This window comes from Bufo gargarizans, chromosome 8, assembly GCF_014858855.1.
Source record: "Bufo gargarizans isolate SCDJY-AF-19 chromosome 8, ASM1485885v1, whole genome shotgun sequence".
Classification (NCBI taxonomy): Eukaryota; Metazoa; Chordata; class Amphibia; order Anura; family Bufonidae; genus Bufo; species Bufo gargarizans.
This window is the reverse complement of record NC_058087.1, coordinates 57361817-57381182: the sequence shown is the minus strand read 5'-3', so window position 1 is coordinate 57381182 and position 19366 is coordinate 57361817. Positions and strand designations below refer to the sequence as shown.

At 44.1% G+C, this 19366-nt stretch overlaps 1 protein-coding gene across 1 annotated transcript in view; it reads right to left on the bottom strand.

The window, feature by feature from the left end:
- FMNL2 (formin like 2) overlaps positions 1-17873 on the bottom strand; it is a 215121-nt gene extending 197248 nt beyond the window's left edge. Inside the window, 1 exon segment of the mRNA XM_044302780.1 lies at positions 17407-17873. Within this exon segment, the coding sequence (XP_044158715.1) occupies positions 17407-17523 (117 nt within the window). The 5' untranslated portion in view covers positions 17524-17873.
- Positions 17874-19366: the final 1493 nt, after the last annotated feature.

The window sequence follows — 19366 nt, the reverse complement described above, 5'->3', positions numbered from 1 at the left end:
CTTTTAAATTGCATTACTGAAATAAATGAACTTTGCACAATATTCAGATTTTTCGAGTTTCACCTGTAGGTGCAGCTCAGTCTCATTCAAGTGAATGGGCCAGCACTGCAATACCAAGCACCGCCACTATACAATGTACAGTGCTGTGCTTGGTATGTTGTGAGGAGGCCACAACTCTTCAAACAGCTGATCGGTGGCAGTACCGGGAGTCGGACCACCACTGATCAGATATTGATGACCTTTCCAGAGGATAGGCCATCAATATTTGGGGGTTTATTTATTATATTTTTTACGCCACTTTTTGGTGTGTTTATGTTGCAGATTTTGTCACAAAGGTGTTTTGCAAAGTGGTGGAAAAAAAAAAGTGAGCGTGGCATGGAAAAGGGCAGGCCCGTCTCATTCATCATTTTCCACTCCAGTTTTTGCCGTGGAAAATTATCTTAATCTATGTTGCACAGCCGCAGAATGTTGCGCGTTGCGACACCGTTGACTATCATTACCAAAAAATGTTGAGTGACTTTTCAGGGACAAGAAGTCGTGCGACGCATCTTAATAAACGCCCCCCTTTATCTTTTACCTATAGCCTTGGGAAGGGGTTAGGTGGTCTCAAAAAGTTTGGTCCAGGTTTCTCCAAAGCTCGAGAGCTGCAGGTCGCCATCCATATTTAGAATGGTTTCCTCTATGTCTACAGCACATTTCTCATCTCACATAAGCCTCAGCGTGACCACAAGCAGCAAGGTTCATCTACAGATTTCTTCCCCAGTTTGGCAGCTGCTACCTCTATGTAGGAGGCCATTTCTGCAGGGAATTGGCTGCCACCCTAAGAGCTCTGAATGAATGTGTGTGTCTTACGCTGACGTTCCCTGTATATTTCCTAAGATTTGGGTAATTCATCACCTAATCATCTTACAAAGAATCCACTGCACAAACAGAAGACATCAAGGGGGCGCATATGGTTTTACTTCTAATAATTACTGCCATATAGCATATGAAAAACAAGAGGTCAGAGACGGGTGTTGTTCTAGATGAAAATGCACCCAAAGCCTATAATCCTTACTACAAAAATACTTGAGAGGAAACAGGATATGGCAAATGAATGGTTATTTTTAATACATTCAGCCGTGGCGATCCTATACATTTCATGAACAACAGTGTCTACGTAAAAGGGTTATCTACTTCGTACAAATACCTCTTTGTTAGAAGGGTCTCCTAAAATAATCTCAGGATGACCCCCCAACGACCAGCTTTTTACTATGGATGGACCTGGCAGCGCCACCACAGGCAAAATAAAGCAGTACACATCGTCCTCCCAGGAGAGAGATGCTCTTTGCAGATTCTCTCTTCTTCATCTAATTGATGGAGGTCCCAAAAAAGGACCACTCTTGTATGAAGACAATAACAGTAGGATTACTATACTAGACAACCCTATGAGTGTATAAGAGCAGCTAGAGGGGCTACAGACTGGACGGTCAGACCGCTCGGCTGATGGATTCATCTCTGAACGTGACAGAGCAGCCTGCAAAGCACGAGAAAACATGCAGGCTGCTATGTGAAACAGAAGACATTTTTGATAAAGCCCAATTAGAAAAATGTTTTCTTTCACTCATGTGGTAGCTGAGAAGAAAATGTGTTTCACAGACAAAAAAATTGGCCTTATTACCATAGCAACCAATAACAATGCAGCTTTCATTTCTCCAGACCAGAACGAGAAATGGAAGCCGAGCTCTGGTTGGTTGGTATTGATAAATTATGGCATTCATGTGTAAATGTGAATTCTGTGCCTCTCTATTTCTCTCACTCTCTCTAAATTTCTCTTTCTACCCCATGTCCCTCTATCTTCCCCTCTGTCATTCTGCCCCTTATCTGTCTCTCAGTGTCTTTCTCCTCATCACGCTACCTCCCTACCCTTCTCTTACCATCTGACTCTCCCTCAATGCCTTCTCTTTCTCTGGCTCTCCCTCCCTAAACCTCTCTATCTCACTCACCCCAATTCTCTTCCTCCCTGTCCCTTTCACTTTTCTCTCTCTCTGTTAACCTCAATCCCGATGCCTCTGTCTCTTTCTAACTCTCCACGACTCTCCCTCTATGCCTCTCTATCTTTCTTTGTAACTCTCTCGGCCTTTCTCATTCTCTCCTTGATGCTCCTTCCTGTGCCTCTCTATCTTTCTCTCTGTGACTCTCTCTCTCTGCCCCTCTCATTCTTTCCACAACTCTCCTTCATTTTCCTCTCTATCTTTCTCTCACTGCCCCTCTCATTCTCTCCATGACTCTCTTTCCTGTGCCTCTCTATCTTTCTCTCTCTGCCCCTCTCATTCTCCCCATGACTCTCCTTCCTGTGCCTCTCTATATTTCTCTCTGTGACTCTCTCTCGCTCTCTGCCCCTCTCATTCTCTACATGACTCTCCTTCTTGTGCCTCTCTATCTTTCTCTCTATGACTCTCTCTCTGTCCCTCTCATTCTCTCCATGACTCTCCTTCCTGTGCCTCTCTATCTTTCTCTCTGTGACTCTCTCTCTCTGCCCCTCTCATTCTCTCCATGACTCTCCTTCCTGTGCCTCTCTATCTTTCTCTCTGCCCCACTCATTCTCTCCTTTACGCTCCTTCCTGTGCCTCTCTATCTTTCTCTCTGTGACTCTCTCTCGGTCCCTGTCATTTTCTCCCTAGTTCTCCTTCCTGTGCCTCTCTTTCTCTTTCTGTCCCTCTCATTCTCTCCATGACTCTCCTTCCTGTGCCTCTCTATCTTTCTCTCTATCACTCTCTCTCTCTGCCCCTCTCATTCTCTTCATGACTCTCCCTCCTGTGCCTCTCTTTCTCTCTCTGCCCCTCTCATTCTCTTCATGACTCTCCTTCCTGTGCCTCTCTATATTTCTTTCTGTGACTCTCTCTCTCTCGCTCTCTCTCTCCCTGCCCCTCTCATTCCCTCTATGGCTCTCCTTCCTGTGTCTCTCTATCTTTCTCTCTCTCTCTGTCCCTCTCATTCCCTCTACGGCTCTCCTTCCTGTGCCTCTCTATCTTTCTCTCTCTGTCCCTCTCATTCTCTCCAGACTCCATGACTCTCCTTCCTGTGCCTCTCTATCTTTCTCTCTCTGTCCCTCTCATTCTCTCCAGACTCCATGACTCTCCTTCCTGTGCCTCTCTATCTTTCTCTCTCTCTGTCCCTCTCATTCTCTCCATGACTCTCCTTCCTGTGCCTCTCTATCTTTCTCTCTCTGTCCCCCTCATTCTCTCCATGACTCTCCTTCCTGTGCCTATCTTTCTCTCTCTGTCCCTCTCATTCTCTCCATGACTCTCCTTCCGGTGCCTCTCTATCTTTCTCTCTCTGTCCCTCTCATTCTCTCCATGACTCTCCTTCCTGTGCCTATCTATCTTTCTCTCTCTGTCCCTCTCATTCTCTCCATGACTCTCCTTCCTGTGCCTCTCTCTTTGTCCCTCTCATTCTCTCCATGACTCTCCTTCCTGTGCCTCTCTATCTTTCTCTCTCTGTCCCCCTCATTCTCTCCATGACTCTCCTTCCTGTGCCTATCTATCTTTCTCTCTCTGTCCCTCTCATTCTCTCCATGACTCTCCTTCCCATGCCTCTCTATCTTTCTCTCTCTCTGTCCCTCTCATTCTCTCCATGACTCTCCTTCCTGTGCCTATCTATCTTTCTCTCTCTGTCCCTCTCATTCTCTCCATGACTCTCCTTCCTGTGCCTCTCTATCTTTCTCTCTCTGTCCCTCTCATTCTCTCCATGACTCTCCTTCCTGTGCCTCTCTATCTTTCTCTCTCTCTGTCCCTCTCATTCCCCCTATGACTCTCCTTCCTGTGCCTCTCTATCTTTCTCTCTTTCTGTCCCTCTCATTCTCTCTATGACTCTCCTTCCTGTGACTCTCTATCTCTCTCTCTCTCTGTCCCTCTCATTCTCTCCATGACTCTCCTTCCTGTGCCTCTCTATCTTTCTCTCTCTCTGTCCCTCTCATTCCCTCTACGGCTCTCCTTCCTGTGCCTCTCTATCTTTCTCTCTCTGTCCCTCTCATTCTCTCCAGACTCCATGACTCTCCTTCCTGTGCCTCTCTATCTTTCTCTCTCTGTCCCTCTCATTCTCTCCAGACTCCATGACTCTCCTTCCTGTGCCTCTCTATCTTTCTCTCTCTGTCCCTCTCATTCTCTCCATGACTCTCCTTCCTGTGCCTCTCTATCTTTCTCTCTCTGTCCCTCTCATTCTCTCCATGACTCTCCTTCCTGTGCCTCTCTCTTTGTCCCTCTCATTCTCTCCATGACTCTCCTTCCGGTGCCTCTCTATCTTTCTCTCTCTGTCCCCCTCATTCTCTCCATGACTCTCCTTCCTGTGCCTATCTTTCTCTCTCTGTCCCTCTCATTCTCTCCATGACTCTCCTTCCCGTGCCTCTCTATCTTTCTCTCTCTGTCCCTCTCATTCTCTCCATGACTCTCCTTCCTGTGCCTATCTATCTTTCTCTCTCTGTCCCTCTCATTCTCTCCATGACTCTCCTTCCTGTGCCTCTCTCTTTGTCCCTCTCATTCTCTCCATGACTCTCCTTCCTGTGCCTCTCTATCTTTCTCTCTCTGTCCCCCTCATTCTCTCCATGACTCTCCTTCCTGTGCCTATCTATCTTTCTCTCTCTGTCCCTCTCATTCTCTCCATGACTCTCCTTCCCGTGCCTCTCTATCTTTCTCTCTCTCTGTCCCTCTCATTCTCTCCATGACTCTCCTTCCCGTGCCTATCTATCTTTCTCTCTCTGTCCCTCTCATTCTCTCCATGACTCTCCTTCCTGTGCCTCTCTATCTTTCTCTCTCTCTGTCCCTCTCATTCTCTCCATGACTCTTCTTCCTGTGCCTCTCTATCTTTCTCTCTCTGTCCCTCTCATTCTCTCCATGACTCTCCTTCCTGTGCCTCTCTATCTTTCTCTCTCTCTCTGTCCCTCTCATTCCCCCTATGACTCTCCTTCCTGTGCCTCTCTATCTTTCTCTCTTTCTGTCCCTCTCATTCTCTCTATGACTCTCCTTCCTGTGCCTCTCTATCTCTCTCTCTCTGTCCCTCTCATTCTCTCCATGACTCTCCTTCCTGTGCCTCTCTATCTTTCTCTCTCTCTGTCCCTCTCATTCTCTCTATGACTCTCCTTCCTGTGCCTCTCTATCTCTCTCTCTCTGTCCCTCTCATTCTCTCCATGACTCTCCTTCCTGTGCCTCTCTATCTCTCTCTCTCTGTCCCTCTCATTCTCTCCATGACTCTCCTTCCTGTGCCTCTCTATCTTTCTCTCTCTCTGTCCCTCTCATTCTCTCCATGACTCTCCTTCCTGTGCCTCTCTATCTTTCTCTCTCTGTCTCTCTCATTCTCTTTCTGAACCTCAATCTCTCCATGACTCTTCTTCCTATGTCTCTCTGTTTCTTTCACTCTCTCTGTCTCTTTCTCTACATAGTACACGTATCCCCAGATCTGAAAAGCTGTAATGAGAGCAGAGGTGTGAGCCTGGACTGTGAGCAGAGCGAGGTGTTTGGACAGTCATTGTGGGGCAGCTGTCCCATGGGTGCTGTGTAGACACAGAAACGCTGAGTCTGTTGTGCGCAGCCATGGTCCTAACTCACATCATGCTCTGAGACAAAGGAAGTACAGGGCCACTCATCCCTGCCAAGTGTATGTGCAGCCCAAATGGATTTGGCAGAAAGTAAGCTGCATGGCTGCCAAATTATTCATTTTTAATAGTTTTTTTTACAGATTCTTTAGAACATGTGTATACAATGTAACATTGAAGACACGTAAACAAAGTAACCATAACCACAAATACAAAGTAAACTAGGACAGAGGCCCCAGTATAGTAATAATAATAGGATTCTAAATAAAGGGGTTCTCGTCATCAGTATCAGATTGGTGGGGCTCTGACACCCCTGACGGTCAGCTAATCGGGAGCAGCTCTGGCACCGGAAACAGGAGTTGCCCCAAGACCTAAACGTATTCGCTATCTACAGGAAAAGGAGATAAGGGTCTAGTAGTGGGTGACCAACCACTGGCATCCCTACCGATCATTAGAATGGGGTCCGGTTTTCCCCTGTATGAATAAAGTTGCCGCTCCATCCATCTCTAGGGGCTGCTAAAGAGAAGCCGAGTATTTCACTTGGCTTTCTCCATCAGTCCCATGAAACGGCTGTACTGTTGAATGGTGTACGACCACCTCTTCATTCATTTTGCGATTTTTGTGATCGGTGGACCCCATTCCTCCGTCACTCTTCCTGGAAATGTAGAATAAATTGACAGATGGATGTTACGATTATCCTTGTTTATAGGGTGTTTATAGGGTGAGTCCATACACTGTCAGCACTGATTGGACGGTGTCATCCACACCTCTTCGAAAAGGCAAATGGTAACACCTAGTTGTCAATTTTTTCATACATTTCCAGAAGGAATACTAGAGGAATGGCACAGAAATCTATACCCTAGAACTGTCACTTTCTATGTATTACTAAAGCAGACATTTCAGGAGAGCTGACGGGACCTCTTTAAAATAAAGGGTCTAAACTTTGTCTAACTTTATACCACCTACTGGGTGGCTTCATTTGTGCCAAAAGTTTGCCCCAATTTTGGCACACATCAGTGGCGTAACTAGAAATGACTGGGCCCCACAGCACATTTTTGAAAGTCCCCCCTCACCAGAAACTTTTTCGCAGCCCCCACTCTTGTGGCTAGTCAAAATCGCAATCTCAAACCGGGCCCAGTAGCGGCTTTGTCCATTTTCATACGGTTTTACTATATATATTGTCACTGTATATCACTGTTGAGTGGGCCCTGACAATAAAATCTTTAAGTCCTCATCCTGGGTGGGCCCCTTCTGAGTTTGGGGTCCAAAGCGGCCTCTTCCCCGGCTTCACCTATAGCAGTGATGGCGAAACTTTTGGAGACCGAGTGCCCAAACTGCAACACAAAACCCACTTATTTATCGCAAAGTGCCAACACGACAATTTAACCTGAACACTACAGTCCAGTATAGTATATCTTCCATGTACTTTATTATTTAACTATAATATCCTGCCTACATACAATGCGCTGCCTGTGCTGTTCATAGCGCGCCCTGCACTGATGAATGGCAGGAAAAGTCTAAGGCATATTGGTACACCATAGACTTTTTCCAGGGTGTGGATGCCCACAGAAAGGGCTCTGATTGCCGCCTCTGGCACCCGTGCCATAGGTTCGCACACATCAGTGCGCCTTAAGCAGGGCTCTTTTCCTTGAAACAACAACTATTTGCCATCTAAGCCACACTCGCTTGTCGAACAAGGAGCAAAAAGTATCTACAACACCAAGCATGTACGCCATGTGGTGCAAATAAAAGCTGGTGCATTTAGCTTTGGCTACTTTCACATTTGTGTTGTCGTTTTCCAGTACCGAGATCCCGCAGAGGAGTCCTCATGCATTCTGAGTGGAAAGAGATCCGTTCAGGATGCATCAGGATGTCTTCCGTTCCGGCAGCATTCCGTTTTGTGACCGGACACAACAGATCAGTCACTGAAAACAATGTAAGTCAATGGTGACAGATCCGTTTTTTTAGGAGCCTTAAAAAACTGATCCATCACCCATTGACTTTCAATGTATTTAGTGACGGATCCGTTTTTTTTCCCATTTTGATTTCACACAACCGCATTCTAACCGAACGGATGCATCTGGATGTGCAAAATCAAAACAGATCCGTTTAATTCTGGATCTCAATACCGGAATTAACAACGCAAGTGTGAAATCTCCCCCAATTCTTATATATAGTCTCCACAATGACAGTAGGTAAACGCATGGATACTATTAAGGCACTCATTGGGGTCTACGAGACATGGGGAACCAGCTCTGTGCGCCATCCTTATTGCACCGGTGCCCTTTAATGGGGGTGAGCTAGACATATATGCAGCCCATCCTATGTGTCTGTAGACCTCTGTCATGGAAAACGGCAGCGCATCCTTGCAGCACTAGTTGTAGGAAAGCCGAATACTGCCGACATCATAGACAACGTCAGCGAAGAGATTCTATGGACAATTGCAATGCGGAAAGTGACAGCAGAACGTTGTGCGTCTGTTCGTGCGCTTATCCTGGTAATGCATTTATCAGCCACCGCCTCCTACTATTCATGATGGTGCACAGCACAGGTAAAATGTGCCATGTCTGCCCGGCTACGACCCTACAGTGACCACTGATGAAAGGAATGCACAGCTCACTCACTATTTCCAGAAAAGTGGGTGCTCTGCAAAAAGACGCACAATAATCCCTTTCATTTGAGCGTTTAAGATGAAGCTTGTGACTTTTCTATTAGGCTTTTTCCCAGTACACAAAGGCCAAGAGCGTTCTCCGCGCCGTCTGACACAGCTGGTTCACATAAATGTAGAAGGCAACGCTGTCTTAAAGGGAACCTGCTCCCAATACAATGAATTTTACCAGAAGGCCTAATAGTAGTAAACTTGGGGTTCTGCTGTGCCCCCCTCCCCTCGACAGCCCCCAAAAATGCATGTAAAGAGTGATCAGATGATTGGTGCCATGATGCCAAACACATGATCCCTCTCAGCCAATCAGTTTAGAGGAATATGCTCATGGGTGTACCTGATGAGAGGATTTGGGGTTTATAGTCCCTTATTTATGTGTTTTTTGCTGTTTATATGTGGACCCTAAGAAGACCAGCTATATGACACTACTATCTATCTTTCCACCACTGCTTGAATAATATTATTAAGGCCACATTCACATCTGCATCATCATCTCTGATAGTGGACATACATAAGGGACAAAATAGCACAGCATGCAGCGCTCTTTTGTCCAGTTTGACCATTATAATCAACAGGATCCACAGGGCACCATTCGTGTCCATCACGTGACAGATCAGAGCTTTCATTATTTTTGTCGTTCAGCTCCTATCATGGAGTAGAGCAAAGGAAATAAGAATGCTGATGTGAACCTGGCCTTAGGCCTCATGCACACGACAGTATTTTTTTGCGGTCTACGAAAAGGGGTTCCGTTGTTCCTTGATCCGTGTCCGTGTCTTCCTTTATTTTTAGAGGATCTCCAGACATAAAGGAAAGTAAAAAAAAAATCTAAGTCAAGTTTGCCATGCAAATGATAGGAAAAAAGCAGACGCGGATGACAATCTTGTGTGCCTCCGTGTTTTTTCACGGACCCATTGACTTGAATGGGTCCGCGCACCGTTGTCCGTGAAAAAATTATAGGACAGGTCATATTTTTTTCACGGACTGGAAACACGGATCACGGACGCGGATGACAAACGGTGCATTAGCCGAGTTTTCCACGGACCCATTGAAAGTCAATGGGTCCGCAGAAAATCACGGAAAACGGAACAACGGACACGGGACACAACAGCGGCCGTGTGCATGAGGCCTTATACTGCTGTCTGCATACTACAGTCGGAGGGGCAACCCCCTTTTTGTTGGAAAGATCCTCCAAGGTTGAGCCGATCACAGGACGCTGGGATCTCCAGTGATCGGCTGTCAGTGACCCAGCAGCAGATGTTCAATTCTGCTGCAGCACCACCACTGGTGAAATAAAGTATTACACGGTTCTCATTGAAATCAATAGACTGTCTGTGTAACGCGTGGACCTACCAAGCCCTCTAGGGCAGTGTTCCCCAACTCCAATCCTCGGGGCCCACCTGTCGGTCATGATTTGGGAATATCCCACAGAATGAATACCTGTGGTAAGTCCCGATGCATGGACACTAATTAGATCACCTGCTCAATACTAAGAAAATCCTGACAACCTGCACGGTAGGTGGGTCCCTGAGGACTGGAGTTGGGGAACACCGCACTAGGGCAAGGACACTCTTTGCAGCTCTTCTTTCCCAATACCATCAGCAGGATAAATGTGCTGTTTACAGCAGCCTGTATTTTGCGAATAGAAGGAGCAGACAGATGCCCATTGCAACAATCTCTCAGCTCTGCCCCTGTACAGCTGCTTTAAATAGTGGTACAGGTCACATTATGAGACCCGACCAAGTCAAATCTTTTCACACCTATTTTTTTTTATTCCATTTTATAGCACTTCAATGGGAAAAATGCATCCTGGCATCATTCTAGAAAAACATTCCTTTTTTTTCCTGTACAGTAGTAATTCGTCTTCTACTGCGATGCATGAACACATGCTAACACACCCGTCCTGTACACATACTGTATAAGCCAGGACACTATAACCAGGACACACAAAAATGCAGCGATATACTGTATGCAGCTGACATGAAATCTCCCCCGTCTCACATTCCACTGTGAAAAGAGGGGATTAGCACATGGAAGAATAGCAGTGAGCAGGTCTAAAAACAAGCCCCCAAATTAGATTACAAGTGACTTGTCAGCAGAGCGCGGAGCTTAGGGCACAGCGACTACCTGACACAAAAAAAAACTGGTGCAGACAAACAGGGCAGCAGCCAACCATGGCCCCAATCAGTTAGGCTACATGCACACGACAGTGCCGTGTTTTGATGGATGTCGCCCGTGTGCGTTCTGCAATTTCTGGAACAGTATGGGCGGCCGCAAAACGAACAAGAATAGGACATGTTCTATTTTTTTTTGCAGGGCCACAGAATGGAGGAACGGATGCGGGCAGCACACGGAGTGCTATCTGCATCTTTTGCAGCCCCATTGAAGTGAATGGGTCCGCATCCAAGCCGTAAAAAATGCGGCTCGGATGCGTACCAAAACGACAGTCGTGTGCATGAGGCCTTAAAGTGTCCCGATTTTGCTGGTGCAACCAACAACATAGGTACTGATTTTTCCCATTTAGTTCAATTTCAATCAAATCTTAGAGCTGATCTAAAAAAAATGCCAAAAATCAGGATAAATCCACATGTCGTGCCTGGCATATGTTATATGGCGAGTCACACAGAATTTCTTCTGTGCTAAAAAAAAATTACGCGGAGTCCACTTTTTGGACATGGTTTTTATTGGAACTTTGGATGTGGATTCAGCACGAAATCCGAACCAATAATGATCCCGTCACTTATTTTTCCACTACTACAGGCATCCTCAAACTGCGGCCCTCCAGCTGTTGCAAAACTACAACTCCCAGCATGCCCGAACAGCCTACAGGTATCAGCCTACAGCAGGGCATTGTGGGAGTTGTAGTTTTACAACCTGCACTACTAAATGTTCTTTTAATATAATTCAGCATGAAAAACTGGTTACTTTTGTATTTTACTTTCTATTACAGAACCGCTCCAGTTGTGAGACATTCTCTTTACTTCACTGGTGTTTAATCAGTACACTAATGTACACGTCCACCTACTGAGGTGGTCGCACATGCTCAGTTTTATCCTTTAACTGACACCAGACCTATTTACTTTGACAGTTACAGGGAAACAGATGCGGCTGAAAGAACATCATGAGCTGTGATAGGGAGATAGCTGCAGTGTAAGGGTCCATTCACACGTCCGTGTGTGTTTTGCGGATCCGTGGATCCGCAAAACACGTACATCGGCGATGTGCGTTCCGCATTTTGTGGACCGCACATTGCCGGCACTTAATAGAAATTGCGGACAAGAATATGACATGTTCTATTTTTTTCGGGAACGGAATTGTGGACCCGGGAGTGCCCCATAGAAATGAATGGGTCCGCAATTCTGTTCCGTAAAATGCGGAACAAAATTGCGGATGTGTGAATGGACCCTAAAGCACACACCCCCTGAGAAATGATCCCCCTCCCCCCCCCCCCTGAACTGTATCAGAAAGGATACCCCCTCCTGAGCTACCAGCCTGAAAAGAATCTAGCAGAGCAATGAATGTGGAGATCTCTGGACCCATATGAGGTACAGGGCTGGTTCTAGCTTTAGAAAGAGATTGGCATGTGCTATATGATGTCTGATTTTTATTTTTTACATTAATCATGGGATAACCCCTTTAAGCTTAAATGTCACATACAGGCTCAGTCTTACTGTCCCCAAGTGACACCAGTTGCTCAACCAGCTGTAATTTGCAAGAAAGCCGCCCCGGCCAGCCTAGGACCAAGACATTTTTTTTGTAGAGGGGGCAATACTGTGGCTGATATGTAGGAAGGTATACATACATGTTTATAAACATTCCTGCAAGCGATAAAGTGCAAAAGTGCAACCAATCAGAACTAAACTTTAATTTGGTAAAATGTTTTAGTAAAATGGAACGGAACCACAGGTGTCATGGCCTCCATTACTATCACGAGTGTAAATGGAGCCTGAATGTTCCATTAAAGCATTCAGAACAAACCTTCCATCATCATCGCTGCTCTAATCAGGACAACTGTCCATCGGAAAACCAACATAGGATGTTCATTTTAAAGGATATGTAGACCTTTGGAGGCAATTTTTGTTTATGATTGCATTTTACCCCTTTTGGGCTAAAAATCATTTTTTCAATTGGCCTTTATTAAATATTTTGAGCCCTTCTGTCACAAACTTTCACTTTGTGCTGGTCATCTAATAACCCTTATCTCTAAACTACTAAGAGGTCATAAACACTTATTTAAGACACATAAGATAAGAACTGACCTATAATGAGTGTTTATAATGTCAGAGAGCAGAGGTAAGGATCCCGTCAGCTCCACAACTGATGAAAAAGAGGAAAAATCCACAGGCAGCTAGTAGAACATATCAGCTATGTACAGAAAAAAAGGATTCCATATTGTTAATAAAGACCAACTGAATTTTTTTTTATTTTTAGCTCAAAATAAGTATAATGCAATAATAATAATAAAAAAAATGCCCCCAAAGGTGTATATAGCCTTAAATATTTCTTGTTCATTATAGCATAAGTGTTAGATTGCGTTGTTACCGTTAGCTTGGCTCCTCTATTCAGTACTTTTTGCTAATGTACGTTTTGTATGGAAAAGAGAATGACTGCAGGATTAGACTACACAAAATATGTTTGTAGTCTGTCACCATGGAGACGTATAGATCTATGTAGAATCTACTTGCGATTCTGCTTCATCTTTTATTGTTATTTTTAATTACTGAAGCATTTTTCTTTTCTTTTGTAGGAGACAGATTGAAGAGAGAATGACTGCAGGATCAGACTACACAAAAGGTGTTTGTAGTCTGTCACCATGGAGACATATAGATCTATGAAGAATCTACTTGTGATTCTGCTTCATTTTTATTGTTATTTTTATTTAAAATTCCTGAAGCAATTTTTTTTGTCTTTTTTTTTTTTTGTCTTGGTGGACACACCCTTTAAGAAATGGTCACCTTAAATGGGTTCTGCAGTTTTTTTTAAACTGCCGATCAGCTGTTTGAGAAGGCAGCGGCGCTGGCAGTAGCACCGAGGCCTTCTCGCTGTTTACCGCAGGCCCAGTGACGTCACGACTAGTATCACTGGGCATGCGGTAAACAGTGAGAAGGCAGCGGCGCTACTGCCAGCGCCGCTGCCTTCTCAAACAGCTGATCGGCAGGGGTTCCAGGTGTCGGACCCGCGCCGATCAACTGCTGATGATCTATCCAATGGATAGATCATCAGTTTAAAAAAACTGCAGAACCCCTTTAAGATGGCAGCAAATGCATCATAACCGTTGCCACTATAGATTAGGGAATCAGGGAAACTCTGTCTTATTCGTGTTACACCGAAGCCGCCTATAAGACATCAGGCTGAATCCGGATCCATATTTTAGTCTTCGTGGTCTCTCTATGTACATTTCCGTAATCCAGCACAACAGATTTGCAATACATACAAGAACAGGTAACAATCACCACTACATTTAAAAAGTACCAGACCGGTAAAACAAAGACTAATGGGGTCATTTATCAAACTGGTGTAAAGTAGAACTGGCTTAGTCGCCCATAGCAACCAGTCAGATTTCACCTTTAATTTTGGACAGCTCCTTTGGAAAATGAAAGGTGGAATCTGATTGGTTGCTATGGGCGACTAAGACAGTTCTACTTTACACCAGTTTGACAAATTACCACATAAGTGACTTCTGACAATGTGCTGCAGCTTGTAGGACTACAAGTCCAAGCCTCTTCTCTGAAAGTGGAAAATTACTACCCACCCACCCAATACTAATGGTTGTCAGAATGTACTGAGCTGCGACGTGTTCATTTATGGCAGGTTAATAAGTCACCAGCCGTGTGAGAGTTTACTTGACATTGAAAAATTCGTCAGTCATCCATTTCCGATGTGTTAACGTCGCTGAATAACTCGTCGCTGACTGATTTACATGTGAAATGCACACAAGATCCTAGCTACGGGAAGAATCACATGTAGGAGGGCGCGTAGTAAGGACGCGGCCTCTGATAACTAGAGAAAATCTAGTCGCTTACCCTGATCAGAACTTTTCCTTTCAGCATCAAGAAAGTCTTATATTACAAAGCTGACAAAGAAAATGTAAAAATTTCCTTAAAAAAAAAAAAAAAAAAAAAAAAAAAGACCCATAAATATAAGTTCTGGGATGTCCTCTTATGTCACGTGTTCGGTTACTATCTTCTTTGTGGAAAGTTGGGTGACAACCAATATGGCCGCCATTACATCACCTACAAGACTTGTCACCCAGCTTTCCTGCAGACGTCAAAGGCAAACATATACAGTGATATCAATATGTCTGAGGTTTGTCCTCCAGGAGTCTGGAAAAGATGGGTAATCTTGAAGCTGTAGTGGCAACCATATTCAGGATATACCCACCTATAACTATCAAATAAAAGGGGGTCTCCTTTGTGCCAACTTTTAAAAGTTTATTGAAGGTTTGTCATTATTATTATGTGTCCCAATTCAGTCCCTGAGTTTCAATCTCTGTGACCATGTCTATGAACGCGTCTGTATCCTCTGCCCTGACTTCTGTGGCAAAAACAGAGCTCGGGGGCGAAAACACATAGAAAATTTGAATGTGTTCGACAAACTTTATTGACACTGTCAGAAAAAAGACTCCTTAAATAAAAGATTTCATTCAGCAAGGAACTTTATTGACAATGTCAGTAAGAATTCCTTAAAGTCTATCATCTTCTTAAATAAAAGGTACTCCTTTCTCCAATAAACTTTATTGATAATGTCACAGAGAACATGTAGCCAATGACAACCGTCACCGTTGTTTATATAAAAGTTATACCTTTCTTCAACTAACTTTATTGACATTGTTGGAGGCACCTCTTGTCACAAACCCTTTATTGACATTGTTGGAGGCACCTCTTGTCACAAACCCCTTAAAGTCTATCACCTCCTTAAATAAAAGGCATTCATTTCTGCTAAAAACTTTATTGACAATGTCCATAAGAAGCCTTTTACAATCCACCACCTTAATAAAAGATACTCCTTTCTACAATAAATCTTATTGATACTGTCGGAAAGAACCCCTTAAAGTCTATCTCCTCCTTAAATAAAAGATCCATCTTTTTTCAATAAACTTTATTGACAATGCCACAGATAACATATAGTGCATGGCAATCTCAGCGATGTCAGAATATTGTCACCGTCGTTTATATAAAAGAGATACCTTTCTTTAATTAACTTTATTGTCATGGTTGGAGACACCTCTCGTCACAGGCTCCTAATGGCTATCACCTCTTTAAATAAAAGGCATTTCTGCCTTTCTGCTTTGAACTTTATTGACAATGTCCGTAAGAAGGCTTTTACAATCCAACACCTCCTTAATTAAAGATACTCCTTTCTTCAATTAACTTTATTGACACTGTTGGAGAGAACACCTTAATTTCCATCACCTCCTTAGATAAAGAGATATAACTTTTTTTATTTAATAAACTTTATTGACAATGTCACAGTGATTTCAAATAATGGTTGTCAGTTACATTATTTATTCAAACTGACCAGACATTATATAAATGCACATGGACTCCTCTATGATTGACTTTATAGTAGCTGCCTATGGATCATCTATTACCTCAAATTATATATCTGATCAAAATACATAATGTTATTATAGTATGAAAAAAATAGTTTGATATTTAAAGGGACAAAACAGGTAGCTGCACGGTGTATAAAAGCTGAGACCCTATGAGCAGGGGTGCACCACCAATGAGGCCAGGTGAGGCGATCGCCTCAGGCAGCACCGGGAGGGAAAGAAGGAGGGCAGCTAAAGGGCCATGGGCTGAAGGGAAAGGGTTAGGTAAAGAAATTGGCATTGGGTAGAGGGGGGCGCTGTTTCAGTTTTCGCCTCAGGCAGCAGAAAGGCTAGGTGCACCCTTGCCTATGAGGGACACGCTTAGTATTTAGGGTTCTCATAAGGGGTCGTCTCTGCGTCAAGTCTTGCTAGGTGTCAGACTATCAGTATATCTGACTGTCAGATTAAAGGAATTTTGCTGAAGTATACTACTAGTATTACTAGTATCATTGCACGGTTCTAGTAGTATTACCCGAACAAGTAGTATATGAACATAAATTGATTTTAGCATAATTCCAGACGACTGGCACCTATGATGTGGCTTGTGGTGTAACCCTAGTGAAGCGCCACTTCATAATGTTAACACACTGAGTGTAATCTAAACATAATCATGTTACACACAGCAAAGCGGAAAGTGATGAATGTAACCCCAGTTTACTCTAGGCAGGAGTTGTAGTTTGAGACCATTTTGCATCAACCTGCTCTAAGGCCCTATTATTCCCCTATAGTCTGAACTGTCCCTCCTGTCAATCACGCATTGAAATGTTAGCTCTGGTGTCTAGAATTACAATCACTTCACTATCGTCTACTGGAACTGAGTAAATATTAAGTGCGCTTGTAGCCGCGAAACAAGATGAAAGTTAATATTTTCTTTGAAAAAAAAAATGAAAAAATTCCTCCTAGCACATGAAAGGGCTCCACACCCCAATGTATCCACACCACTATGAGGCTGGAGGACGAATTTGCCCAAAAAGTCAATGTGTGATGGTTGAGCTGGAGATCTCAGATCACACTATGGTTGTGGTCAAATGCAACTTTTGACCATTGACGTGCACATTGTGCGACTCAATTCAATCCCACGTAACCCGACTATAGGTGTCATAACTCCAACCTTTGTTCATCCTATTACGTCCAAAACATATGTACTCCATATCTCCCTAGGCTTTCTGTAGGACAGGGTCCTTGGAAGTCACTGACTTTCCATTTCAAGACCTGACACCCTGTAAGACGATAATGAAATGCAGATTAGTCTCGCCCTCCCTGCCTCCCTCTTCTCCACCATTGAGCAGCGTCTTTACAGTGTAATATCTCCACATGGGACATCATCCCATGTCTTTTACTACAAAGAAGGAGTCCCCCCTTTCAATTGTAATAGGCTTGGAAGGATCTAGGAGAAACGTGCTTAGCTGAACCATCCCCTTGCAAACAATCAAGACAATGGGGCTTTTCTCCAAGGCGTAGAGAAAGAAGCAATCATATTTCAACCTAAGAAAAAGGTGCAATGTGTAGACTTTCTGCAGAGGACACCATAGCGAGCCTCAACACAGGGAAGACATGGAAGGACCAAGCCGGGTACAATGCACTCACCAATACGATGGCAAACCTCTCCTCCAGTTCTCCTGGTTCAGGCATTGGCAGCTTAAGGGGCATATTATGTGCCTTGAAATCAGTCAGGTTAGAATCCATGCTGCCTGCATTCCCCATGATGAGCAGCCTTGGTGAAGGCCACCTCCACACCTCACTCCTGGCCACAGGAATTAACAAGTCACCAACACACAGCTGCTTGTCCTTCTTTCCACCTCCCCAAAGTGTCCAGCAATCCCAAGACCAGCAGCAGCACAGATGGGAACAGATCCAATGCAATAATAGATCCAAGGCTCCTTCTAGCACATAGGTGGCACCTGCACCTTCCTGGTCCTGGGTGACCTCCAGAAAAAGTCCAGCTTGATACCTAGACTAGGGTTTGGAGGCACGGGTGGCATCTGCATGTTGCACAATTTGCACACCACTCCCCGCCTGGTGCTGCTTGCTGCTAGTGTGAGGAGCACAAGAGGCTCAGGGCAGCAGCAGCAGCAGCCTGAATGCAACATGGAAACTCCCTTTATTGTCCAAGGGAAGAGGCAGAGGCTCCCTCTAGTGATCCTGCAAGCTCTGGCTATGGAGAGGTGAAGGCAGCAGCAGAGGATGCAAGGACAGACTGACACCTCCTGCAAATCTCCCCACATTAGGTTATTATTCATTGGCATCCGCAGACATGGAGCAGTGCTTGAATAGGGGCCCCTAGTATTAGCTGGATCAGCACAATTACTGTTGTTACAATGTTACTATTATTATTGCCATTATATTATCATACTACTATTATTAATAATAGCAATATAACTATAGTAGCAATCATTGCTAATAAAATAAATAATACCATGAATCCACCCCAGGTGGTAAATATGTTTTATTTACTACAAATAATAATAATTAGAGCTAAATTAATAATAAAAATATAATATAATAGCAACAATCATTCCTAACTAGGAGATGGGGCTTTGCAAGAATTCGTAAATAATATTGTAGTTCTCCTCCAGGAATGAATTGCTCCAAAAATGTTTACGCCCCATGCACAAGTCCGTATGTGTTTTGCGGTCCGCATATCGAAGATCCACTAAACACAACTACCAGCTGAGTGCACGCCGCCATTTTTTTAAAACTCCTTGTCTACAAAACGGACAAGAATAGGATATGTTCTATCTTTTTTGCGGGGCCACAGAACTGACATACAAGTGCGGACAGGACATGGTGCGCCGTCCACATCTTTTCAACCCCATAGAAATTAAATGAAAATACAGTCGTGTACATAAAGGCTTTATAGTGGTTTGTTCAGAATAGAAAACAATACTTGATTAGTAATAGTAAATAATACTAGTAATAATAACAGTAATAATAATAATAATGTGTCATAAATTATTATATAAAAGAGTAACAATAATAACATTAGGATTGTAATGAAAATGGATCTAATCTATGTGAGCAATAGATAGAACTGATAAAATAACAATAACATTAAGGGTCAGTGCACATGGGGTAGAACTGGGATACAACTCGATTTCTATTGTAGATTTAGGCCTCTTTCACACCGGCGTGTGCGCCCCGTTGCCGTATTGCGGACCGCATCTGCGGATCCGCAATACACGGGTGCCGTTCCGTGGGCATTCCGCATCACGGATGCGGACCCATTCACTTGAATTGGTCCGCAAATCCGGAGATGCGGAATGGTGCGGAACGGAACCCTACGGAGTGCTTCCGTGGGGTTTCGTCCCATACTTCCGTTCCGCAAAAAGATAGAACATGCCCTATCTTTTTGCGGAACGGCTGGATCGCGCACCCATTCAAGTGAATGGGTCCGCTATCCGATGCGGCTGCCCCACGGACTGTGCTTGTGTATTGTGGCCTGCATTTTGCGCACAGTGTGAAAGAGGCCTTATACATGGGTTTGACCCTTTCATTATTATACATGTGGATCCACCATGGATTTCAAGTAGAAAATCTTTACATCGCT